This window comes from Drosophila ananassae, chromosome 3L (assembly GCF_017639315.1).
Source record: "Drosophila ananassae strain 14024-0371.13 chromosome 3L, ASM1763931v2, whole genome shotgun sequence".
Classification (NCBI taxonomy): Eukaryota; Metazoa; Arthropoda; class Insecta; order Diptera; family Drosophilidae; genus Drosophila; species Drosophila ananassae.
In genome coordinates, this window is record NC_057929.1 from 17,074,793 (window position 1) to 17,102,655 (window position 27,863).

At 45.9% G+C, this 27,863-nt stretch overlaps 1 protein-coding gene and 1 long non-coding RNA gene across 2 annotated transcripts in view; both read left to right on the forward strand.

Annotated features, from left to right (window-relative positions):
• Positions 1–27,863, forward strand: part of LOC6496544 — a 122,228-nt gene that overhangs the window by 75,586 nt on the left and 18,779 nt on the right. Inside the window, exons 3-8 of the mRNA XM_001961077.4 lie at positions 11,710–12,470; positions 18,620–18,797; positions 19,063–19,289; positions 20,119–20,272; positions 23,719–23,858; positions 24,725–24,854. Of these exons, the coding sequence (XP_001961113.1) occupies positions 11,710–12,470; positions 18,620–18,797; positions 19,063–19,289; positions 20,119–20,272; positions 23,719–23,858; positions 24,725–24,854 (1,590 nt within the window). The remainder of the gene's footprint in view (positions 1–11,709; positions 12,471–18,619; positions 18,798–19,062; positions 19,290–20,118; positions 20,273–23,718; positions 23,859–24,724; positions 24,855–27,863) is intronic.
• On the forward strand, positions 20,350–21,855 carry LOC116654750. Its single transcript, XR_004309959.1, has 2 exons — positions 20,350–20,522; positions 20,580–21,855. It is a non-coding gene; the product is annotated as an uncharacterized LOC116654750 (long non-coding RNA).

Genomic DNA, 27,863 nt, shown 5'->3' on the forward strand with positions numbered 1-27,863 from the left:
AATTTATGCATCCATCGAGTCAGCCGGCAAGCCTCAAAACCTATTAGCTGACTTTGCCCGGCATCCTGGCTATGTCCCGGGGATGCCGGTAATTGCTAAAGCGAAATTTCATTACCAAAAAGCGAAAAGCGAGTCGGGCTGTGCCGTCGGATGGGGCGGGTGGCAGACGGGATATCGCGTGTGATAAATACCATAAAAGGTCGCCGCCGTCGCTGGCATCGCCATCGCCGTCTGTGGAATGAAATTTTCATCCAGACTCTTGTGGCAGCCATTTTGTAGTCGTTGCACTAGAAAAGCGGCAGAATGGCGGCTGTGGCAGTGGCAGTGGTAGTGGCAATGGTGTTGTTGTTGTCGCCATTTTTGTTTATGGCCGCATTTGTCACGGCAAATTGTATTGCCAACTGACGGGGCTTTTCCCCGGATCCTTTCTGTTCTCTTTTTCTTTATTTTTTTGTTGGCCCCTCTGGGCCATAAAAAATAGCGATGAACCGAAGGCTCACCTTTCGTCTAGGGTCTTTGGGCATGTTAATTAAGCTGACAGGATGGCAAGGATCATCTCAGTGCCCATTTAACTCTTCACTAATTAAGTTTTATGGAATTATGGCATACCATTACTGGAGATTAAAAGCAAAGACCAGTGCTTTCTGGGTCTAGTTCTGGCCTAAAGGATATTTCCGAAAAAATCATTTGACCAGAAGAAATAGAAAAAGCTGAAAAGCTTCGCAAACAATGCCAAGAATCGAAATTGGAAACAATGGCACACTGACACAGATATGGAATGCCTTTCTGCCAGATTTCAGATTTTCACTTTTGGACTCTTTTCGGCCAGATTCAGCGGAGCGTGCCACAGAATCGAGTGCATAACTCGAAATTTAATCAGTGAAGAATGCGACCACGCGTAGTCGTTTTGGGGCCACGAGGAAATGGAATCATCGTTGCACTAAAACGCATAGAATCGTAAAAAATCTGGCCAACAAAAAAGAGCTAGAGATGGAAAGAATTTGAGTTTAGTTTTCTGGGGCTTTTTTTTGAGTCTTCCACCAGAGCAGCCGCAGCTGGCGTCTAATTTTGCTTCAGTGACAAGACAAGGCCATCAGAAATTCCCCCAAAACGGACCTTCGCCAATTATTGTTTGTGGTTCTCGCATTTTATTACGTAGCCGCAGCATTGGCCCATTTACGGCACACGACCCTCTAAGGACGAACCGTTTAATGTGCTGGCTGTTGGGGTGTAAGAAGGGAAAAGAAGCACACCCAGAGAGAAAAACAATTTTGTCAGCTTATAAACAGTAAAAATAAAATGCCGGGCTAAACAAATACGATGAGCCGAGAGCCCAGGACGAAAAGGACCAACGACATCACAATAAAGCGCCATTGAGACACGGGCACATGTCGAGAACATGCCGTATATACGAACGAATACTATATACCTTTTATATATGCTGTGTGTGCTGTGCTGCCACCAAGGCTGCCTCTTTATTACTTTCCTTGGCGAATTATTTTCATTATGTTTTCAGATTCATGGAAGGCACGAGCCAGCCTGGCTGGCAATTCAATGGAAATGAGATTGGCCACGCTGCAATGGAGCCATTGGCAGGGAATGGAAATTCGCATTTTCCCTCTGCCCCTCTTAACCATAACAAATAAGCCCCGGGGCGAGGGTGGACAGGTCAGGTCAGTGGTGCAGGCAGGACGATCAATTTCAATGACCCACTTCTTGGTCGGTCTTGGGCGTTTAACTCGAAGTTCGATCGGCAAGGCCTTAAATTCCTGCAAAGTTTCAGAGAACGCCTCCATCTGGCGGTGACAGAACGGAGATGGACTGGGAGAGTGTGCATCATTGTCAGGCTGTTGTTGTGCCAGTTGATGAGCTTGTTTCGAGTGCCAGACACACAGCCACATCTATTCCCAGTTCGCTAACCTCTTTCGAGTTCTACAAAAACTCAACAACTGCAGTACTCGCTGCCAGTTTCTTCTGTGTCCTTTCGCTTCTGGTCTGTCCACTTGGCTGTCTCTCCTCCATCTCCAGCGTGTTTGCACATTTTGATGTCTGTTTGATGTGCAACAGTTGCACTTGAAGTGGCCATTCGAATGGCAGTTGCTGCCTGTCATCTCGTGGGTTGTGGGCTGTACGATGGGAAAGTCGGGGAAAGAAACCCTTTGCGCAATATCAAGCATTCGCCATGTGGTCCAACTCTGGCACTTCCGTCCCCGGAGGCCACTTGGCCGGCAAGAAAGTTTTTTATTCAATTTGATTTGCTCAAACTGCATCTGGCAACTGGCAACTGGCAACCGGCAACTTGCAACTAGCAACTGGCATCTGACACTGCAAGCAGCTGTTGCAACTTTCTCACAAAATTGAATCCAAAGGCGGAAGTCAGCAGACGAAATTAACCGGAAGCTCTGCAATTTGTTTCTAATGGTTTATATCAAGAATATTGATATTGATTTACTAAAGCGTAATGAGCTGACAAATGTCGCTGAACTTAAGTCGTGGATGTACATAGGGAATGTAGGCCAGATGGCACAACAGGCACAGTACATAACATGTGCCAGCATGTGTTTCTTGACTCGATTTCAGGCACTTATTTTTGCCAAGTTAACAAGCCTGAAGGGGCCTGAGGGGCTGCAATTGGCAGAACGCGGAGCAAGGATTTGCCATTAAGTCACTGGAATAAGAAAAAAGGACACTGCAAGAAAATAAAAGTATTTAGCTTAAAGATTTATTTAAAAGTAGTGTATTTTTTATAATTTATCCTTCTTAGAAGCAAGGATTCAACCTTGACGAACATGTGCCTCTGCAAGGTGGCAGGAAGTGCACTTCAACCGGAAATTGCGACACACATATTGCCTTCTTCCTTTGACAAGTATACGTAATTTTTCACTCCCTCTCTTTCTCTTTCTCTTTCTCTTTCTCTTTCTCAGACTGGTTCTGTTTCAGCTTTTGCTTTCAATGTTCCCACAGCTGCTTAACAATATGTGCACGTATGCTAATCTCTTGGCCGTCCCTCTCTGGCTGCTTTCCACCTGTCTATCTACCTGTTCCGAGCCCGGCCTGTACTAAGAGTTTTCTAAATTACCGTAATTTATTACAGCAAATGGATGGTGGGTGGGGCACTCTCCAGCTCAAATGCATTTCAATTGCAAAGTGTGTCAAAAGTTTCAACGCTTTTGGCATTGGCTTTGCCGGCTTTTCGCCATATACCTGCCAACTGTTGCCCTTACCTGCCTGTCTCTGTCTCTGTCTCTGTCTCTGGATCTGGTTCTGGCTCAGTTCTGTTTCAGTTTCTGTCTCTGTCTTGGCCTCGTACCCCTCTCTCTTTCTGGGTCTGGCCAAAAAGCTCATCACATTTGCCACTTAGTCAGCTTGTCAGCTTTTGTTGCAGGTGCATACCTTCGTGTGCAGCCTCATGCAAAAATATTTTTGGGGCGGTGTGTGCAGAAACTGTAAACTGTAAAATGCTACTAATTGTTTTGCCGCCAATTACGTGCACAACTGTGCATGTGTCTGAGTGGGAGTGAGAGTGAGAATGGGTGTGGGTGTGTGCCTGTTTTTGTGGCAACATCAGTCTGACTGCCGTTTGATGTATGCGCAGTGTTTATTAAAATTTATTTCACCCTAAAGTGCCACCCACTCCCCACCTTTTCTCGCTGTTAATTTTTGAATTTTCGCGAAACATTTAGCGAAATTTTCCACATTTTGTGGCAAGTACAACATATTTGCATTTATTTTTCAGAAAAAAAAGAAACAAATATTCCAACAAGCAAATTATTTGGAAAATATTTAAAACAAATCGAATTACCCATCATATTTCCTGGTAAATAAACTATAAAGCCGAGCCCCTCTGGCTGACCTGTTTCTTGAGGCCAAAACACACACCTCCGAAAAGGAAAAAGCCAATGCAACGAGGCGTTAAGCGAGAAGGCGTTTCCACCTCTTACGGCATAACGCGCATACGCACCGTTGTACACGTTTCAGAGGAACGTGGATGGGGCCTCCATTTGTAGCGAGCAAACATACACATAAAAGCAAACAATAAGTGAAAAAAATAAGCCAGAAACCAAGAACTTTTTTGTGAAAATAAATGATTATTTAATATTTATTTTTATGTTGCTTGACGAAGGGCCAGGCCGCCTTGCCGGGGCAGTGCATCATTTTTCATGGCACTTCGACGACCGGCCGCCATGCTGCCGTTCTAAGTGCCTCGCTGGGCCCGGCTATTAATGCCAGTTGATTGGTCAGCAGAGGGCCGAGAGGGCTCCAAGGAATCTCCAGACAATACACACACTCACATGTATTTATTATTTAGCCAACGTTTGTGATTATTTACGCCTGATAGGCCCCCGTTCTGGAGGGTGTAAAAATGATTGAATGAGTCGGACCGGAGCCGGGTTCGGAGAGTTTGGGGGAAATCGGAATTGGATGGGCTTTTTGTTGTCTCGTCGGAGTTTCAGTTGTTGGCCCATGTGTTTAGTTTCTGTGTATATCTATAAATTGAGTTTTTGGCCAGACTAACGAATTACTTGGTGCCAGGGTGATTTATTGCTTTAAACGAAAATAAAAAGGAAATACGAATCGTAAAAGGAAAGAATTCCATTTTTTAAGTGAGTAAATTGTGAGATGGAAGTAGAATTAATTTGTCTTCTAAAACCAAATATTAAATAATGGTAAGTTTAGGGGAATCTGTAAGGAATCCTGCTATCCATCATCTGCTTTTTGTGCTCAAAGTGCGAGACCCAAAGAAAAAAAGCCCACTGAACCGTAGAGACAATCAAAACTTACACCCACCCACTCGGATCACTCGAAGACAGAGAGGCTGGACAAAAAAATCCAGAACCCAGACACCCGCCCGGCCGGTTGGTCGGCTTGACGGCAGGTTTAATGAATTGGAAGGTAATAAGCAAAGTATTACGGCTATTTCTTCATCAGCCTCTCATCCACTTCGATTATTGATTTTTATTGAATGTGGAATCTTTTTTCTCTCCTGCTCGGCTGTGACCTGCTCGCCCATTCCTTTCGGGCTGTCTTATTGGATTTGTGTGTGCACGTAGAAAAAGAGCCGTGTCCTGCCAAAGTTAATAAGATTTGCCTTTTTGTGTTTCTGCTTAGCTCTTCTACTTCCACGCTGCCCTTGGGGCCAGTGGTCGTCCAGTGGGCGAATTAATTAAAGTACCTCACAAAAAAAAGAGACGGTCGAGTGCGAGGAATGCAATAAAGTCAACCAGGATTGGGAAATGAGAAGAATTGCTGGTTTTGGGGGGGGAGACGGAGGACCAGAGCCAGGAAAAACTTAGAGCGGCGAGCACGCATCATTTAAGCGCTAAATTATAGCTTATTTTTATGCGGCAGGTTATAATTCACGGTACGTGCGAAATGCAGTTGCAGCCCCGAAACCGATGCGGTGCTGCGATGGTGGTGCCACAGTGGAAAATTATCATTTTAATTGCGCATTTCCCAACACAACCCCAGCAAACAAAAAACATTTGCGAAAAATTGTCTGCAAACCGAAAGCGGCCAAAGTCAAAGCCCAAGTAAATAAATTATGCTGCAGACCAAACGGCAACAACAAGCGTTTTATTGCACGATGGTCTCTGTTTTATTTGCATTAATTTGCTACTGCAGAAGGGGAACTACTAAAAAACTCAACTCACATCTGCAAATAAAAAATTGTATAGTATGAATGCCACGCCCCTCTACCCCCTGCCGGCTACCGCCCCTTTTAAATGTGCACAAATTAAAAAGCCAACGCCGCGAAATGAAAACATGATAAAGTCGGTATGGCGCATCCCCATTGCCAACAAAGTTGCCATCGAAATTTGGTCACGTGCCGCCCCGCTTCCAGAAAACAAAAAAAAGAAAAAACAGAGACCCGAAGCTACCAAAACGCTGCTGCCACTGTGTGGAGTTATTTACGTGCCGTGCACATTTTTTGGCGCTTAATTTCTGCTCCGAAAAGCAGATGTAGACAGGGCCAGGGGGATAGATACAGGGGCGACCAGGCTGATGGGGAATGGGTGGCTCAAGTGAACAAACAAACAGCAAGAGGGACGCACAAACAAAATGGAACGAACTTCTTGCTCGCACAGAGAATCGTCAGGACACTGCTGGCATTTTGACTGCCCTCCCCCCTCTTACTGCCACCCTCTCTCTGATTGTTGTCCTGGCATTTGTTTGTTCGGACTCCGGCAGGACAACTGCAGCAAACTCGGAGGCTTCGGCGAGTCAACGTCGGTGGCGCAACGCGGCGTATACTTAATTTGCGGTTGGCTCTGGTCACAGCACGTAGCCGCTAAGTATGCTACGCCTAATGACCAGCAGAAGCGAATGCCACAAAGGCGAACTCATCTTCCACTAAAAGGAATCAAGGATACCCTATTGTGTTTTTTAAATTAAATCCTAGTAATACTATTAATCTTTTAAATAATTTAGGAACAGACTGCAGCTTCCTTTCATGATTCTTGAAGGAATCTAGTCCCTCGACTCCAGAATTTATGAATACCTGTGAAGAAAGTATCCCAACCTCTATCTGTTATCATTTATTTCTAGTTAATATTTTATAATTAATTTCTCTTTGGCTCGAGCCAAGTCTGTGCCCCATTTTCTTCACGAAACAGGGAAGCAACTCTTGCCAAGGCTGATGAAACAAAGTGGCGACCTTTTTGGCAGAGTCGCCGGGCGACATAAATAATACCAAAGAAGTCATGATGGCTAGAATAGGAGCAGCGAAGAAAAAAGGCCGAAAGGAAATGGCCAGATAGGGGCATTCTCGTCTTCTGCTTTTCCTTTTTTTACGTTTTATAGATGACCCTGTGAGAAATGACCCTGTCCCGGGCAACGAGGCTCTTGCACTTAATATACCAAGAGCCGTAATGTTTTATCTAATTTTTATAATGCCACGCGTACTGAAGTGAGAAATATGGCCGGAGAACGTGGTCGGTCAAGCTGCAGGTCCGGAGGCAGCTATCAATTCCTATTAGGCCCACTCGCACTCGCAAGTCGGTGGGGTTGGGGTCCTTTAAAAGTGCAGCCTGGCCTGGGAAGGCCAAATTGAAAGCAACTGGCAGAAAGGCCAGGTCCAGGCCAGAGCCTGCAAAAGGGGCCAAATAAAAGGGGACAAACTGGTAAAAACTGGCAACAAAACGTGGCATCAGTAGCTGTAGCAGCAGCAACGGCAGCAAAAATTGCTCTTAATTGGCGGCAGCCATTAAATGCAATTTATCAAACAGACGAGAGACAGCCGCACAAAGCACACAAGAGATGGCAATATGTGTGCCAGAAAGAGAGGGCCTACCGGGGAGGGAAAGAGACGGGGCAACGACAACAGTTGACAATTAATTTGACACAATTGCAAAGCAGAGCGCACAGTGCACACTGCAGAATATAGCAAACGCACCTGGCCAGAAGGTAGAAGGTCCTGCAGCCAGGACCTGTCCCCCCAGCCTCTACTCCGTCCACTTTCCCGAGCCTTTCCTGCCCGCACTGCAGTTTAGTTGACAGTGTGTACATGGCGCCGACATTGTCCTCGCCGTCCCGGCTGTTTGTGTTTGTGTGTGTAATGAAGTGGCAGGTTAGAGGAATGCAGTGATGTGTGTATGTGGCAAGGACTCGGAGCTAAGGCGTAGCCGCAAACATTAGTCCTGTGGCCTCGGAAGGTCAGAACTTTCCAGCTTGCATAATCATAAAAAAGACCACCACGCACTCACTCAGCTCACTCTGCTGTGCCGAAAAAAGTGCCAGGAAAAAGGATCACGTAGAGCATTTTAGCTGACAGGGCAACAACTACGAGCTTGACACAGGACTTACGGAATTTAACAAATAAAATGTGGGGATAATTTGTCATATACAAGTAACCTCTAGCCAGTTGAGGCTTTCGGGGCACTAATTAGTTGCGAATCAGCATTTTGCATTCATAAACGAAGCTCGCTCTATAAAATCCACTGAAGCTGACAAAATGTGGTGGAGCGTCAATTAATTTCCGAGAGCTGCCTTCGCCTCGAATAATTGAAGCATATGTGCTGGGCCATACCTAGGCATCTCTCGATTTGCACAATAATTTTGCGAGATCCTTCACAACCGATTAAGAGGCTTTTAGTTGCCAATGGCAGTAATGAGAGCGTAGGAGTCCCTCAAACTCTGCAGCAACGGCAGCTGCTCTGCTGCTGTTTGCTGGCTTGCCACAAAAGCCGCCACCACACACCAGGCAAAGTGCAGTCGGAGGCACCTCCTCCTCCTCTGTTAGGGACTGTGAACTCAGCGCTTGCATTAAGTGGCGGTTGCCAAAGTTGTCGACGTTGTGGAACTTAAACAATGCACAAGCCAGGCAACTAGATGCATGCAGCCAGCACTCCTGCCGTTGCCAGTGTTTTTCGTCCAGGTGCAAGTTGCACCACCACCCACTCACGCACACACTTGCGACCGCACCCACACTCTGGGAATGCCATAAGCTGCTCATGACTCGCAAGAGGGAAAGGAGTTGGCCATGAAGCCGGGGACTACCAGCTGTTCTTATGCCTTAAGGACATTAACCTAATCAACGCTCAGTGCAAGGCACGAATCTCACACTCGCACACCCATACGCTTGCCAGCATCCTTTCACAGGATGCGAGGCAAAGCAGGGAAGGCTGTTGGGGGTCTGTTGACAATTGGCTCATGAGGGAAAAGGGTTTAAAAAAAATGCTTCGAATTTTAAAGTCATAAATTTTAAAGGATATTCCACATGGCAGTCTCTGCTTGGTTCTTAAAAAGGAATGTCCTGAAAATAGGAATCAAAAATAAATTAAGAATCACCAAATTATTTCCCTCAGTGCTGCTGAAACTCAAGCAAGAGAACAAGGATAATGACTGCCCCTGCCAGTTATTGTTTAATGTTTGGACTTGGGAGCCGAATGGGGAGTCCTGAATCCAGAATCCAGAGTCATAGCAAAAAGTAAACACCCTGAATTGCAAATAGGCAGATGCAATGGGAACAAGAGTTAATTAGAACCGAGCCAACCGGAAACCGGACCATTTCCAGCTACCCATGTTCGACAGCCATGATTACACCGGATGTCACACCATATTTTCTTCTCGGCTATATTTTTGTTTGTCCGAGCGATTCGATGGGATCGGAATTCGTAAAAACATAATATTGTTAAAGACAACACAAACACGGAGATTGAAGTGCATTAATTTAATGTGGAAATGCATGCAAACAATAAAAAAAAATTGACGGCAAAAAAGTGCACGAAATTAAACTCAACTCGATGTCATTTACATGTTTGCCCCAACGAACGTGAAAAAATGCCGGAGCTGTGCGGCAAAAAAAAAAATGGGGGAAAGGGAAAATGTTGTGTGGAAATCGATGAAATTTTTGCCCGAGAACGCCGCCCCCACGACCGCGATGTGCCAGTAATCAGTATGGCAGTACGGATATATCCCAGATATATCTGGGATATGTTCCCGTGTACATTCAGACGCGTGTAAGTGCGTGTAATTATGTCAGCAATTCGATTGCCCGGCTCCGCCCTTAGGCGACAGGCAGCCGTTTCCATCGTTTTGTCAGTTTATAAAAGTACATGGCTTTTTTGCATATTGATAAGGCCTGACGCTCCATCGGATCGCCATAATTGTCATGTGGAGAGTGCCAGAAAAAATGCAAAAAAAAATGCATGGAGTGGAGGGGAAAATATATGCATTTATGCCAATAATTGCGTAAAACTGCCTGATTTATGTGGGCGTTGGCAAAAACCAATATTATGCCGCAAAATGTTTGAAAAACAATGCAATTAAGCAGCCCGACACATCGCATCGAATGAAATCGCATCGCATGGCATCGCCTCGAGCCGGGCAATCAATTACTGATGCAAAATTGAACCGGTTAAAAGTGCTTGGGCCTGGCTAATGAGCACGGAGCCACCACTGGAGTGGGCCAAAACACACGTTTGGCTGCTGGGAGTGGTGCCAACTGTCAACCCGCCCCCACCCACAGTTGCCATTGCGCCCAGGGAATTTATGCGGCACGGCAAATGCCGCAGAAAGTGCGCCAAGCTTGAAGCTCGAGCATGCTCGAGTGTTTGTGTGCATTTAAGAGTGTGCAATGTGTGTGTGTGTGGGTGTGTGTGGCAGCTTCATTAAATTTGCACGCACTTGTAGGGCTAGAGAGGGGGGCTGAGATGGCTGGCTTTGAGGCAACGTCAGTTCTCTGCAATTTCCGACGCAATCTTCATTTACAACTTAAGTTACAGCGCAAACAACTACAGCTGCATGCAAACAAACAAAGCACACACGCCCACTCACACACACACACAGACTGGGGAAAAGTGTAGCCGACTTTTAAGCTGTTGTGAAAACATTTTAGCGCTTCCCTCTAATACACGTACGAGTCTGTGTGTGTGTGGGGGGGGAGTTACGACTGCTCCATAACTAACCCCTCTCCTCGGGCCACCTCCCGCCTAAGTTATGCCTATGGCTCCCCCGAATAACAGGATATGCCAGGCTGAAATTTATTAGGCGCATTGCATACTTTTGTGCGTTCACTTGAAAAATGACAACTTTAATTTAGCAACGAACACACAAAGCCAGCAAAAAGCCAAGAGCCAAGCGAAAGAGATGAGTAACGCCCAGCTAACGAGAAAAGGGCTGGAAGACAAAAGCCCAAAGCCAGCCAGACAATGTACTCGGTCGGCAGGACGATGGAGGAAGGACGATGGCGACGGCGATGGCGACGAAGGAAAAGGAGTTTGAAAGAAAGAGCGGTCGGGCGACGAGACTATTCCCCGGCACTGACTCTGCTCTTGTCAGCTAACCACAGACATTGGCCATGCATTTTTACACAAAGAAAAAACAATATACAATATTTCGTTGAATAAGAGGAGATTTGAAATCTCCAAAACGGGTGTCTGAAAGTAGGCAATAAAAATGTATGTATAAAAATGTATAAATACCGACTCTTTTCTCAGTGCACTTTCGTAGCTGCCGGCTACAGTTGACTTTCGGATGAGAAACCTGGGTCCTGGAGCACGGGGCATGGGGCACTCAGTCTGCCAGTCGTTGTCTTTTGAGGGGCGGTGTCATACCCGAAACCCATCGCAACTCCCAGTCCTATTTGCACCACCGATCCCTCCATCCGCTGCCCTTGCATCCCTGCCTCAGATGAATATTAATTACCATTTGAAAGCTTGTCATACACTTGTGTAAATTTATCAACAACAACAGGAGTGCCAGCAGGAAAACAACAGCAATGCCAGGAGCATTCTGGAGGAAGGAGGCTCTGAATCCTGCAATAGACAATAAGCAGAGTTGTCAAAGAGCAACAAACGGAGGAGGAGCACTGCTAGTGGGAGTGCCGTAGTAGGCATGAAAATTGCTTTGAATGTGCAGCAGATTAGGCCAGGATTTGCATGCATAGAGAAAACATTTCGAAGGATGCCTGGCCCACAACGGCGACGACTAGACTGCTGCTCCTTCTTCGACTTTTCGATCGGCCCTGATGACTGGCCTGCCTACTGAAATGTCCTAAATAAATGCATGAGCCCTGAAAGCATTATGGCAGCAACAAGGCAATGTAATTGATACTCTTACTCCGGTATCAATTGCCCTTGCATAATTTCCCCCTCCCCAGACAAAGTTACTGACCAGAAGACCAGGCATTCCTTGTGTGGTTAGAGCCACAAATATCTATGTCATTTCTGTTTGATGTTTTATTTACGAATGTTTGTTGTTTAATTACAGGTACCACCTACACGCAACCACAGAATATCAATCCAGCCAAGTCAGTGCAAAAAACGAAGCCCGCCGACCGCCGAGAAGCCATCAGCAGCCAACACAGCAGCAGCAGCAGATGGCTGAGCATATCACCAGAATCGCTGGAGGAGCCAGTTGACCAACGGGGCAAGCCGGCCATCAAGTGCACTAAGAACTGCCAGAAGGCCAAGGCCAAGTGGGCCAAGTGGCGGACGCAGTTGAAGCCCCACCATCAGGTCCACCGGGCGGTCAAGCGGCGACAGCGACGGGAAACCGAAGAGGACTCCGACCTGGAGTCCAGTTCCACCAGCACCTCCACGGTAGCGGCCGCAGTCCTTAGCACAGTGCAGGCCACCAGCACCAGTAGTTCGGCCACCCGGGGCCTCCATGTCAACGAGACCAAGGCGAAGCGACCTCGGTCCACGGTCCACTTGGCACCCGAGGATCTGCAGCCGAAGGCCAAGGAGCCAGTGATCATCATCGACGATGTGGAGGAGTTCGATAGCGGGACCAGCACCCGGGATCTCTTCAACCGTAAGAGCCGCGAGGAGGCCGTCGATCCCGATGGCGAGGAAGACGAGGACGAGGGACCGCTGGAACCGAGGGTCCTGCCACTGCGGCCCGTGCCACCCAATCCCTACGAGGCGGAAGAAATGTCGGTGGTCTATGCGGAGCAGCACTCGGAAATCAAGCTGATGTGCGAGGTGGACCTGGACATTGCCACCAGCATGTGGTACAAAAACGGCCAGGTGAGCTAGCACCCAATCTGCATTTTCAGGCTCTACTTTAAGCCAGGCCGAGAGGACCTCTCAAGCTGTCAGGACTGCCAACTTGTGCTGACTTTAATTGCATTCTTAGCCTTTTGCATTCCTTGCCTTCCCACTTCTCCCCTCGTATCCTTTTCGCCCGTTTCTGTTTGTTCTTTGTCCGTCCGTCTGTCTGTCTGTCTGTCTGCCTGTCCGTCTGACTGCTCCTGGCTTTATTTTTATTCTGGCCGAGACGTCTCGAGTGGCTGGGTTTTTTCTCCTGGCTCTGCCTCTGTGTCTGTGTCAGTGTCTGGGTACTTGGTCCTTTGTCGTTTAACTGCCGCATTATGCAAATAGGATAATCGTTATTATTTGATAGTTTCTGATGTCAAAAGCCCTACCATCAAGCCAGCCTGCCAGCCAGAGAGCTCATCTTTCGAGGGTCGTGCTTTTTCCACGATTGCCTCATTATGCAGCATCTAGAAGAGCTTCTAATTACAGAGTTTTTGCCACGCCGGAACGCCCACAAGTACTCAACAAATGATGGCTCGAATGCAAATTGCCGTAACAAAAAAAAGCTGCCAACATGAGCACGAAATGCGAAACAAAAGTTGGCCCGGTCCGAAAGTTATTGAGTTGTAATTGCGAACGCAAACACAGGCCACACAAAAAACCTCTCGGCGTAATGCAATTATAACAGTTTTGCAAAGTGGTTGTTTGGCAAAAAACCAGTGGTGGCCGAGGTGGAGGGTGTAGGGTAGTGTGGAAGACACCAAAGTGAGATAAGGCCCCGGTGGCACGAAGTTGAAATGCCCCAGAAGCTCGCCACACTCGCACACCTTATGAACCCCGTTCAATTTGGCTTTCAAACCTCATCGCAAACTTGTTATGCACCTGGAATACCAGAATGTGTTTGGGGCAAATATGAGGAAGCGGGGCAAGGGGATCTGGAGTGGGGGGCATAACCAAAGCTCGCTCATCCACTCTTGTTGCTCTTGTGCAGGTGTAAATACAACAAGCCGGCAGGCCAAGTTGTTGATGGGCAAATAATAGTTGCAACTAACACAGTGCCAGCAGAGCAATGCAACTATGCAGCCAGTGGCACAAACACTACACACTACACACTACACATTGTATACCACCAGCACCACCGACACTTTGCGTCCGTGCTGTGTGTTCTCCACTCCTGATGGTGTTGCACTCTCGCAGCACAACATGCAACTCGGAAAAAGTGTTGCACACTTGCGGCCAGACAAGCAGACCAGGAAGCTGCAATTGTTTGTCTACTTGCTGCTATTTGCATTTGCATTCCATATTAGATTGCGTTTGAAGCCGCTAAATTGCCTGTCAGCAGCTGCAAGTCGCTATTGCATCCGACACGTCAGCAATCTGATTGCATTCGGATTCGCATCGGAGCAGATTGTTTGCTTTTATTTAACCTGAAATGTGTCGCCACATATTGTCAGTCAGCGAAAGCGAGTATCTGCAACATAAATGGAAGCTCTCTTCTTATTTTCGCCTTACAGATTTAAAAATGTTGCAATTTTTGTTGCAATTTGCTGGCCTTATAGTGTTGGCCATATTTTCTGATGGCGACAATGGCCGGATGTGAGACCTAGGAGCCTGGCCGGAGGGCAGAGGAGGAAAATAAAATAACAGGTTTATGGTTGCATCCTGCTAGCCTTGCTGCACGCTGTCAGTCTTGCCTTGTTTATGGATCCAGGGGCTCAGGTTTAAGGTCAACAAACCCCTCTTCTCTGTCCTCTTCTCTGGCCGTCTACGATGGCATAAATTTTATCCAGCGAGGCCAGATAAGCCTCCATTAGTCAATTAGGAGGGAAGCTAAGATGCAACATTAATAGACAAGTTGCACCCCCGACGCCATAATGCAACTAGGGTGCCGGAGTAAATCACATCAAGCTGGAAAATTAATCAGTCAGCCTCAGAGATCCCCGGCCCAAATAAAACAGAGCAACAATGCGGTGGCACTTAGTGGGGCAGTGGCTGGAGTGGTTGCTGGTTGCCCCACCACCAGGGGCAGAGCTGGCTGGAAAAGCGTAGCTTAAGTTGCTAACACGCCGCCTGCACCGCCTTGTACCTTTGACAAGTTTATTAAGTTAGTTACAATGTCGACGCTGTTCCTGGACCCAGTTCCCCGGCTCATTCTCCGGCTCTGACTCTGAGTGCTCCGATGGCAAATAAAATCAACGCCAATGCAGCAGCAACATCAGCAGCAGTAGCATCCACCATCTACGTCTGCCATCGCAGCACATTTCCCAGCGGTGCAATTGTATTAGTTGTGTTAAAACAAAAGCCAGCCATGTGTAAGAGCCGAGGAAGGACGAGATGAGCGGCAGGAGGCAGGACGATGAGCAGGAGGCTGGCGACTGGAGGCTGGGAGATAGAGCAACAGTAACGAGCCGGCTGCGGCAATTACAACAATGATGCGGCAACAATGTATGTAAGTTGCAGGAGTAGGAGGAAATTGTGGCAAAGTCAGAATGCCGCCAATTGAATGCCCTTTTTAATTTAGGGAAGGCCTGTCCAGGAACTAAAATATCATTAATTTAAGGAAATATTTTTAATTATAAATAACATATTAAAAGTATCCATTTCTTGTTGCCATTTAGAAAAGTCTATTTTTCAAAGAACTCTAGACTTTTTCCTGCCTGGACTAAACTCGAAATATATACATATATAGATTTCGTCATTATCCCCAGTTACTCCCCAAACTCCTTGCCACAGCGTTGCAGCTTGCTCCCATTGACTTTGGTCCTTTGAACGAGCTTCCCACACAAGGCTGCTACACTCTACTCCACTTTCCCCTCCTCGACTCCACTGCAACTGCGGCAATGACATGCGACAAGTGTTGCACTGACAGCTTGCAACATGAGCGACTTTTGTTGTACTTTCTAGAGCGTTGCACAATGCATTAGAGTCCCAGAGCGGGAACAGCGACTAAAGGAGTTCATCCCGAGCTGTAGGATTCAGGATCCCGGCTCGGATCCAGGCTCCAGCTACAGTCCTTTTCGCATCCTTTGTCTGCGAGTGTGAGTGCCAAGGAATTTATTGTTGGAAATTATCAAGAGGCTAATATATTTGCCGAAAGCAATTTCAAGTCAGTGGCTGGGGGTGGAGGGGCATGAGTGGCAAGGGTGGCATGGCGGCAGGGTGGCTGGGGGCGCGACAGTCAGTGAGCAATGTTGCCTGACAAGATTTTTGCAATTCCAAGCTAGTGATAGATATAAGTAGCTATTTTTCCTTCCCTCTTCCTTCGACTGCACTTGACGCGAACGAGAAAAATACAGAAAGGATCTGTTTGGAATGGTCGGAGCTGAAGGAATTCCTACTTTTTTCGAGCAAGAGCATGGAGCTAATTGTCGGGGAAATGTCAATAAAGTATCTGCTTAAAAGTCCCATTTATTACGATTCTCGGAATGAAAGAATGTTGCCAAAAATAAACAAATTCCAAATACAATTATTTTTTCCCCAATAATAATAATATTTCATTATTATTCATGCATAAGGCTGCGGGAGTGAGGTAGAAATGAAATGTAAATCGCCAAAAAGTTGGCCAACAATGCAATTAGATATTACAGAGCCAACGAACCAACATTTTGCAACAAGCCGATAACGGCGCCACAAATTATGCAAAGTTATGCGTGCAAGCCTTCAAATATTCAGCAATTTATGCGAATCGACGCAGCTGACAATACAGAACACAACAGAACTGAACAGAACATTCCCCCGCCAACATTCCGCGGTGAAAACAAAAGCCACCGAATTCATAATTACCTCGCTCGAAACAGAAGCGAGAAGATCGCCATTTGGCAGGACCAACAATGGTCGAGGACGAAAACAATCGAGCGTGTAATCCGGCAAACGCTCGACGCTGTAAACAAGGATTTGCCACGCTCATTTAACGCTTTTGTCCGGCGGCCATGTTGCCAAACCAGAAAAATCCAGCGACTCGCACACACGCATTCGTCCAGGTGCCAAAGGCTTTCAGACAGGACCTACAATCCGGCCCAGGACTCGCCGTGCGAGTGTGCGGCTGTGCGTGTGCAAAATGCAGTGGATGCCAAAAAGCCTCGGATCGCCATCGACCTCATAAATTTCCAACTGAATGCCCCGCTGCACAGCCACGCAAAATCCAGTTTCCACTTTGCCAGTTTGCCACTTGGCCATTTTGCCATCCAGTTTGCCAGCCAGTTTGCCATTTTGCCAGTTGCCAGTCAAATGCGTCGTTGGTTAATAAATTTTCAGCAAATGGCCGCTGCGGCGACTGCGGCAAATGCGCACCGGAAGTCGCCGCACGCACACCCATCCACCCATCCGACCATCCGCACACCCAATCACTCCGATCCAAAAAGGAGCAAAAAATGGGGGAAGCAGCATGGGGAAGTGAAATCCATATACGCATAAATATTTGCACTGCATTTGAAAAATATACACGAAAAGAATCTAAACTGAAACAAACACTACAAATGGCAAACGCACAAACGGAACCGGAAGTGCACCAAACAAAAATATTTTTTGTTTAGTTCCGCTTACATATTTTGCGCAGATTTTCTATAACAGGTCTGGCTAAATTTTTATTTTCTGAAGAGCAAGAGACATGAAAAATGTATTTAAAAGTTATTTAAGGACTCTTAGTTACTAAAAACACGGATTATATATTTATTTATTTGGGGGATAATTTTAATAAAAATCATCAATACCTATATCATAACAAAAATCTCCTTTAAATGTGAAGCAAATATGTTAATATTTTATGACATATTAATTAAAGTATTCCGGTATTCAAAGATACCAATAACATTACCATCCTAGGCCATACCTATGCATGGAGGTCCACTGGAAAAAATTAAAACAAAAATCTATAAAAAATGTTATTTTCAAGTATTTAATTTAGAAAGATGAAGAATTAATTTAAAATACAATTAAATTATAATCGGTCGCTTAAGAATTCATATGTCCTATTTAAGCTCCCATACAAGAACCTTTTCTCGACGCCTTCCAAAAAGCACTACTTTATCATAATCTATTGTTTCTGTATTTAAAGCAAATTAAGTTCAATTAAATATGAATTTCCCCCTTGAAACGGTTTATTGAACAAAAATTCTGTTTATTTAATTTCCGCTTTGTATTTAATATTAAAATCTATAACAAAGGGAAGAGGGATGCGTCAAATGTGGGCAGTCCTGCGCTTTCAAATCCTTCTCAGACAGCCCATTTTTTGTTCGCAGCGCCTTAATCCAAGCCCAAAAGTTAATCTCTTCTGCCTGGAAATGCAATTAAAATTGTGTTTCAGTTGCCGGCAGTTGCCTCGCCCCCGCCGACCGCGCTCTTTTTAGCCAGACATTTAATTGGCTCTTAAACGCATTAAGCGCCCGAAACATTTTCATATAAATACGTGTGGCATTTTTGCGTAATTTTTTGTTTTTGTGCTCTGCATTCCTCATAATTTTTATTATTGCTGTGCGGCCGAGGCATTTGAATACGCACATAAATATCCTTTTGCATTAAGCCCCGAACTGGCAGGCAGGCAGCTGGCCAACAACTATTGGTAACAGTTTTTAAGCCGGCAGTTCATTGTTGCCACATTACCAGTGGATAACATGCGGCATGCTGCAAAGTGGTTCCGAGCTTTCGATTCAGGATGGTGTGGCAGATTGATGGGTGGGTGGTTCGATGGTTCGGTGGATCGGTGGCTTGGTGGCTTCTGCCTGCCACTCCCAGCGTCCTCATTTAATTGTCATTATTGTGTTTGTTTGAAGCGAAATGTAATAAAATTCCAACGCAGCCAGGCCCAAGTGTAAATAAATGGATATGAAAACATTAAATGCAATTGTTTCGCATGCCAAAGTAGACAGAGACGGCCAGGGATAAGCAGAGGATGGCGGGGATATTGCATTTAAGGGAGGATTTATGAGTCTTTAATGCGCTGCATTAAAAGTTTCAAAAGGCGCTTTGCATAATTCCAACAGTGACATTAGTTTTTACGCCGCACAAACTTATCCGCATCTTCTTATTTTCACCTACCCGGGGAGTACACAGAGAGCAAATTAGCTAAAAGTTCTTGTTGGCCAAATACCTAATATTCTTTAGAAGAAAACGTCCTTTAACCATCTTGTTTTCTCTCTCTGCAGGTGGTGCACGCCATGGACCGCACCACCCGGGTCACCGACTATCGCTTCATCAAGGAGGCTAATGGCGCGCTAACCATCACCAACGTCATGCTGGAGGACGACGGCAAGTGGCAGTGCGAGGCGGAGAACACGCGCCGCTACACGGAGAATGCCCGGCCCGTCAAGCTGGTCGTCCTGGGTGAGTATCCTTGCAGTATCCTTGTCTAAGAGACGCCGTTGCAGTCACGACTTGGCTGAAAGCTTAGACAAATATTAAAAAGGTCGTTACATTTGCCAAATTAGCCGAGGACCCCATCCAAGTCGGGAATGTGGCCTTTAGTGTTAAGATGCAAAATGCTCGCCTTTATGGCCAGCTTAGCAAACAAAACTTTTTCCCGAAAATGGGATAACAACATGATCCTGCAAGGACTATAACCTAAATTATGCAACAACTTCTTCCACAGATCGCCCCAAGCCACCGTATCTGCTAATCGACGGCCGTCGCCTGGATGCCAGCAACCTCTTCGTGCCCGTGAAGGAGAACTCCGAGCTGAACCTGGCCTGTGTCAGCGAGGGCGGCAACCCCCGGCCGACCCTCACCTGGGAGGTGCTGCTCAGCCCCGGCGTGGACCGGCACGCCCAAAAGGTGTCCGCCGAGGTGCTCGAGCTGGAGGAGATCAAGGGCGAGAAGGTGAGGACAACCGAGGGATGGGAGGTTCAGAGACAATCGATGGAGTCGGCGGGTATATCCGTATCTATCACTATCCGGGCATGTTGTTGCCGCAGCCCAAGCCAGGGGAAAACCGCAGCAAACACATTAGGTGTGGCTAACAGCGGCTCCTGGCTCAAACAACGGAAGCCTTCCGGACGGCTGACTAGGCGGTGGGCGGCGAGTTGGGCGGATCGGGCGGGTGTGGTTGCTAACTGGGCCCGTTTGCGGTTAGGCCGAAATTTGTTTGTCTTGCACTCGAGCATAATGAAAAGCAGACATTTCGGTCAAGCAATGCAGAAGGCCCAGCAGACTGACTCAGTTGCCCCCTCCCCCCAGTCGTGCAACCTGTCAAGCACAGCCACACAAACACATCCTATTCCTTGTGTGTGTGCCGGAGAGTGTGGGTGTTTGTCGCTCGGACCCTAAATGCCACAAATTTGCGTGTTCGGCTGGTCGCATAGCCCCGCCAAGCCCCCGCCAAGACCGCCCGCCCGATGATTGATTGAAAATTGTGCCAACAAAATTTCCATGCAGAAGCCACACAGAGAGTGGGTCGGGGTTTTTTGGGTGGACTGAGGTGGTGGCGTAGCGGATGGGTGGCGTGGGTGGCCAGTGCCCTTGCCCTTGGACTTTAATTTAAATTAATGATGTCGCGCTGATAACAGGCCTGACTAATTGGCTGCCCAGGCCACCGCCATCGCCACCGCCACCGCCAGCAAACGGGGCCTGTCATTTTGGCCCAATTTGCCAGTGTTTAGTGTCAAATTGAAATGGCATTTTATCAGAGGCTCTTTCTTCCACTCCGCAGGATAAAAATGGCTACAAAATCAACAGCGGCTCGAAGAGCGAGGCTCGACTACCGGCCGTCTATAGAGCCCATCACAATGCCCGGATTCTGTGCGTCATGGAGCATCCCACGCTGAAGATACGACAGAATGCCTCCCTCCTCCTGGACGTGCAATGTAAGTTCGATTTAAATGTTAAGATTTAAAGCATCTTTCTGCTCGGTTTTTTATCCTTATTTAGTAATGACCTGCCAACCTTTCACCCCGTTTTTCCAACAAATCATAAATATCCCACTAAAATCCCATTTAAATCTCTCGCACAAAAACAAAACAAACTTTTTAATAAAAGTCAAACAATGCGAATATCTCACCTTGTTTAATTACCTTCAAGTTGGGCCTTGGCAGAAAACGAGAGTCGAGCGGCGATGTAAATAAAAGTGAAAACCAAAAAGTAAATGTTGATTGAAAAGTTAAATTGCCAAAGTTCCAGCCTCCAGCCGGCCAGCCAGGGCCAGAAGGAGGGCCAGGAGGGCCAGAAGCCGAGGAGCCAGAATCCCTGAATCAGAATCAGACTGCCAGGTAGCCGGGTCAGAAGTAAAAATAATGAATCACCGCAGCAGAAAATTATTATCCACCTGCAGCAAAGTCGCTGGAACAGGGAGCGCGAGGTGGAATTATATTAATTGAAAGTGCTGAAAAAATAAGAAAACAGACCGGGCGGAGAAAGAAAAATAAAATCAAATTGCAATGAAACTGCATGCCACTGGCGGAGGAGCTGAGGGAGAAATAATAAACGCGACATCCGAAAAAAGGACTCCCACGTCCAACAATTGAAGTGAAAAGAACAAAAGCTGCATAAAGGACGAATCAGGCCTCGACTCAAGGGGATCGCTGGGCTTTCAATTAGCTTAAAATTTAAGAAGGTGTCGGAAGGACTTTAAGGGACAGCACCATTCCCCAAATAGACTTCCCTTAATTACTCAATTATTGACTGTGGTGCCTATCGTCCTCTGATTTCAATGACAGTTTTGATTTCGGGCCTTGCCAACTGTATGCATCCCATGGTGGCCGTGTTAGCCACAACAAAACAGGCAAATAAAGATAGGAGTCCTGTTGGCACCGCAGAAGTGACGCAACTGGAAATGGAAATCAATGCCAGGCGACAATTGGAAGACTAGCACTAATTGGCAGCAAAAAGCCGCACACAAGTCCAGCCAGGACACCAGGTATCCCGGACTCTGAACGGGAGCTCCGGTCTCAATCAGCGTCAGGATCAGAGAGGGACCGCAGTTATTTGCTTTATTAATGTTCGTGAAGCCGCATAATGCCCTGACAAATGCCCAGGCATAGAGGATCCTGCGCTGTCGAGAGGCTCCTGAAAATGATTGGAAAATATAGAAAAGCCGTGCGGGATTTGCATGGCTGGGAGAGGTAGAGAGTCCTGGCCGACAGGCTGTGAGTGTGGAGGTGTGGCGGTGCTTTGGCCAGGCATGAAAATTGCAAAAACCGCAATAACAACAGCAAAAGGCCTCTAACAATAATAATAACAACAAGTCAGGACCAACCGCAATGTTTTCCGGTCTACAACAAAAGAAAGAACAAGTATCCCGTTTCTGATTCGTCCTGTTTTTCCTTTTATTATATCCCAGCCCAGCCCAGCCCAGCCCAGCACAGCCCATTCCAGCCGTGTGTCCTGCGCTCCTGGCTTGTATAAATTAAAATGCACACACATGAAAGCACTTGCTAAGGGCACAACTGTATCTGTATCTGTGTCCGTGTATCTGAATTCGCAGCATCCGCATCCGCATCCGTATCTGTAATGGTGGGTTGCGTTTAATTTGCGCATTTTTATGCAGACAGTTGAGAGACAAATCAAGGACAGCAGAATACCTGTCCACCCCTGGCTCACTTGATGACATATTTTGCAATTCAAACTGGAAGAAATTAAAGTAAACGAGCCAAAGGAAACATTTGGGTTTCCATTTAAATTAGGGCCTTTGCCATGGCAAAGGGAATTTCCTTTTAATTTGAGCAATTGCCAAGGATGTCAGTGTGCATTGTGCATATTTTGCAGCAGCTACAGAAGCTTTTTGTCCAAATACACTTTTGCACAATAATTGATTGAAGTTGGCCAGAAAACAATCTGCTTCGCTCTGGTGTGTTCGTGCTCTGGTCTGTTGACCATCCATCGGTCCGAGGCCAAGTTAAACAATTGTGTGTCTCGTCTCGGCCCCGGTTCGGTCCCAGGCCAGCCCTTTGTGGTGCACATTTTTAGCCAACAAATTGATGGACCAATGCTCCCTAAAAGGGAACAAATATACATATATATCTATATATTCTGTATATATTCTGTATGATGTCTGACGAGTGACGTCTGTCTGCATGTCACATACGAAAATCAACGAACGATGGGAGCCAGCCGGAGTATTGAATAGTTTGGCAAACAACCGACAAACAAATTTCATTTGTCCCCTGGCATCTGCAAACTCATTCCGGGTGCCTAATCAAATTGTATTAGTTACAAAAGGCCACAAAGGCCGGCTGATGCGCCGAAAAATTGAAAAGATTGAAATGAATGCAAGTGCCCCCCAACATATACTATTCGTTGGGGTAGCATATTTTTGCCGGACAGTGTTTTCTCCGCCGATGACTACTTCGACTGCCTGGCTAGCTGTTCCCATGAGCCAAATGGCCAGCACTAATTAAAAAACATTTGATTTATGCCCATGAATATGCATTGAATAGGACAGAGGGGCCCCCAAAAACCAAAAACAGAGAAAGTCTGGACGGATGGGATGCCCCTGCCATGCCGCATCAAAGTGGCGCAGATATGGGCTTTGGTGGGGCATTCCAATTATTTGCATTTACATTTAGATTTACATTTTGTCGATGGCTTTTTGACATGCTCTGAATGGATTTCTGATTGGCAGTTTGGGATTGAAATCGAAGTTGCGTTTTGAAACGTATATCGAATTACTTTGAAACCCGAATGGAATGGAATGGGCCAAAAGGGCCAAAAAGGGCCACAATGTTGGGGCCATTGTGAGCGAGAACTTGGCCAGAATGCACTTCTAATTGACATGTTTCGGCCACTGGTAATTAAATGCTGTCATCTCTAACTAAACCGAATTAATTCATCAGTCACTACTATTCTGAAAGTCAATTAGCAAAGTCAATTCGCACAGATTAGCTTGATATAACATATCCGTGGGTTCATAAATTATAAAACAATTATCTGAGGAGCCTTGTGGCTGAATTCCCATCCGGAAAACTTCAAAAGAATATTCTTTATCCTTTCATTTAAACAAACACCTTGGGGTAACAATTCGCGCTGCCTTATTTACCTTTTGCCTGTCCAGAACAGACAAGTCCCACCACTCTGAGCCTAACATTTGCATTTAGTTTAATTATAAAAGTTTCTCTTTCTTACGTTCAGTTTTAACCCCTTTTTTGCCCCTTTTCCCACCATTTTTTGAGTAATTTTTTAATTAAAAAACTATTTTGTTGATGTTGCCGGCAACCGACTAGACTTTCTCGGTCGGTCGGTCGGTTGGCAGTGAAGAGAAGACACCGAAAATCTGCAGCCAAAGTCAAACCAAAATAACCATCTGTCCCCGTTGCAGACACGCCCTCCTTCGCCATATCCCGCACACCTGGCTTTGGTTATCCGCTCCGCGAGGGCATCGAAGTTAGCCTCAAGTGCGACGTCGACTCCAATCCCCCGAGCACTCCTCGCTGGCAGAAGGACGATGGTGACACGCCGGTAAGTTTTTTTTGCGGTACACTAAGGGAAAATTTATTATTATTTCATCTGTTAAGTTTTTAATGAAGTCTTTTATTGCCAAGAAAAAATGCAAGAAAATCTTTAGGTTTATTTTCAAGAAAGTGTAAGAACATTACAATATTTTTATAGGAAGGATTTTCTACATTTTCCAAGAACTGGTTAACGAAGGTTTAAGATATCCAGCAAACTTAAGAAAATAAATTAAATCACAACAAAACATTATAGTTTTTAGAGCCCTTAATAAGTTCTTATTTCTATCTATATTGATCAATAAACTTTATGAAGGTTGCAAAAAATTCCATATATTTTTTGAGTATGTTTTTAGAACCTTACATCCTTCTAGTTTTTATTGGGATTATATTATAGCTAAGAGCTTAAGGTCCTTTAGAAGAATACAAAAATATTAACATTGTTCCAAAAAATTGAAATCAAAGGACAACATTAAGGCTATAAGAAATACGAAATCCACAAACATTATAGCTATAAGAAGACTTTTTTTTGTAATTAAATCTAAGACAATCTATAATCTCAGTGTAAAAGAAATAAAGGTGGGAAAATGCGTAAAATGGGATAAAAGCCTGCATACGTAGGCCGCCAAAATGAAGCTTCGGTCTTTTGTGTGATTTTTGGCTAAGGAGCAAGTTTTAAATGGATTTTCGTGCAGTTGTCGCTGCCTTGAGAGGCGAAGTTCCAAGGCAAGATGGAAACTTGTGCGAAACTATTTGCCTCGCCTTTCCTTAATTACCAAAAATTGTTTACGCATAACGAGCAAAGCCCTCATCATCCCCTTCTACCTTGATTCCATGTATATCTATATAATATAGACTATATATATTTTTTTACAGGTGCCTCAAACGGGCGACGGTTTCCTGAACTTCACGTCGATACGGCGGGAACATTCCGGGTGGTACAAGTGCACATCCCGCCACCTCAACTTCCAGTACTCGTCGATTGGCTATTACCTCAGTGTGCGATGTGAGTATTACGAGTGCCGGCGAAAATAAATGTATCCGTAAATTAGACCGCGTATGCGTGAAATTGCCTCAAAAAATGGCGCGTGATAATATTTCGCCCATTAGTTTGTGCCTGTAAAATTACGTACGTAACACTCTCCGGGGAAATGAACAAAAATCAGCGAATATTTTTACGACACTGGCACATGGCACACGACGATGTCATGGCAGAAGAGCTTCCTTCTTTTTTTTTTTATTTTTTTTTTGTTTTTTGTCGGGGGATGTTCTTCGAACAATTTGGCAAAGGAGCCTTGTGGCGCCACCCTGTGTCATATGCAAAATGTGGCAAATTTCATTGGTATTGGCAGTGGCATTGAGTGGGTGCTGAGAGCTTGTCAACCCCCTGTCTGTCCCACTCCGGTCCGGTCCGCTCCGCTCCTTACCAGCAGCACCACCTCATCCTTTTACTATTTACGCTTACGCGCCATTTTGCTGTCAATATTTTCTCGTTTGCGGGTTTTTCGGGTTTTTTCTTTATGCTCTCAGCGCGTGTTAATGCTTGTAAATATTTTTATTGAATTTACTTTGCCGACAGCCGCCACTTTGTTTGCAAATATGCCTAAAAGCTGCTCCACCAGACACAAAATCAAATTACCCGCCTAGAAACCTCTAGTCTAGAAAACTCATTTGCAGGCTCATTAGGCGGCAATTGCAATTCGAAGCCAATTCGGAGACAGGTCGAGATTTGTAGTGGAAAGTGCACTGCGGCCGGAAATCCATCTTCATCCCACTAAACTTGGCCATCAATCATGGCCGAAAACGTGGAAAACGCCAGCTAGACAAACGAATAGAAGAGCAAAACGGAAATAAAATATTGGTAATAACAACTTGACAAAGTGTTGCCACTTTTTTATGGCCCCGGGGGAGGGATTCTTTTTGCCACTCCTGACAGCCGCCTGTCGTTGCTCATTATGGGGAAAACAAATGCTTTATTAATAAAAACAGAGGGGCGAAAAAAAAAAAAACACACAAACACAAATCGAAAGGAGCCCAAAGAGGCCAAAAAGTGTGGCAGGGCATTTTAGCCCTATCGATATTATCGATGATTGATGGGGGACTCCGTAGCCGCTGCCGTTGCCGTTCCCGTTGCAAAGGAAGAAAAAACTTTTCCCTACCGATTTTCCAGCGAAATCTAATTGTGAGAGACGCGAGAGCTGAGCTGGCAACATGTTAAGCACATAAATCAATTTGTAAAACGTTTTATCGAACTCCGAGCAGAGGCACAAAACTGCCGAAATGGCGAAATCCGGGCGGCAACAGTCGGCATCTAAAATCCCATTTATGACAACAGGCGTTCTCTTCTCCTCTGTATGGACGTGCCAGTATATGTATCTGCAAGTCTGCGAGAATACCTATAAGATATAGTAGAAGGAAAGACACGACTCGCCCGTCATAAACTATAAAACAGCTGCCTCCTCAAACCATAATGATAAATGGCGTTTGGAAAAATATTTTTTGAGGAAGAATTGAAAAAAAAGACACAAAAATTTCAAGTTAGCGGGGAGGGCGAAAGAAAAAACTGATAAATCGCATTTAAGGAGGCAGATGGGAGGAAGACCGGAAAAAAAAGAACCAGCAATACCAAATCCCAGACAGACGTTTGAATGCCGGCTTAATTGCTGACGATATGTTTCCTCTCTGCTCCAATCTGGCCCGAAACGTTCAGCCATTGAGCTGGAAAATGGAAGCGAAAACAGGTAGTACACAGGTGGTGGCGGCATTGGCATCAGGGGCAGTGGTCCAGGCTGGAGAAGAAAAGTTTGCTGTCGACAACAAGGAGGCCACCTCGCTGACAAACTGCAATGAAAAAGCAATCAGCGATGCCAACCAAAAGAGCGGCAGGACCTGAATGGAGAAAGTGCGGGCAGCGAGCAGAGAAGGACTCTTTGGTACATGACGTCCCACAAAAGTAGGCAATTTGACGCAGTTGCTCAAAGTTTTCTGCGCCGGCCACTTTCGCGTGATTGATTCGCTTCGTCTGGAGGAGGGAGGACTCAGGACTCAGGACACACAGGACACGGCGAGCTTGTTAAAACGTCGCTAATTTGACACGTACGTCAACAGGAGAGCAGAGACGTGATGGCAAAAACAAAAAAAAAGCATCAGAGCTGAAGCAAAAAGCTGCAAAGGATCGAAGAACTTAACTCAAAGTCGAAGTGGGCCATTTCAGGTAGAAGCCATGGCCATTGACCAAGTTTCTGTTTGCCAGCATCATTAATGAGTTAAAGTTCTCATCGAGGCTAATTAATGCTGAGTGGCTTGCATGGCCTTTGCCCAAACAATGTGCAATTAGCAAAAGTTTTGGCTTAGATTCAGGCCAGGTCCTTCAGAAACTTCACATATCGTTTATCGTTTGGTTTGTAAATACCTTTCCTTTGGGAGATCCAGTCCCAACTTAAAACGAACAATTCCTCTTCCACTAGCCCAATGAAGTTGTCAAAAAAAAAACGTATCTATGAGTTAGTTACCCGAAACCCTAATTAGTTTATCAGCTAGAGTTAGAGTCACTGGACTGGAAGACGAATCGGTTCACTTCATGTCAGTCGGATCCCCCGGAGACACTTTTGCGGCCGGAACACCGCCCCGCAACGAAATCCATGTGCAAATTGCATTCGCTTCGCACTGAACTAATTTGGCCAACCAACTGTCGTGAAAATGCATCCCAGCTATCCCAGGACAACCACCACTGGCACCACTAGCCCGGCTGGCCCCACTACTGCCACTCCGCCACAAGCACTCTGCCGCATTTCCAACCACTTCACTCGCTCCGAAGGAGAAACAAACAGAAGTCTTCAACGACGAGTCCCTGTGGGCAGAGTGGGAATGTCCTGGCCAGGAAGAGGAGGAGGGCCAAAGCTGAAGGCGAATTACAATAAAATTTAATTCTACACGCTATCGTAAGCATTTTCATTGCCAACCATTTCTTGCGCCCCAAACCCAAAAAATCGGCAGAGTGTCCTGCGTCGGGGCC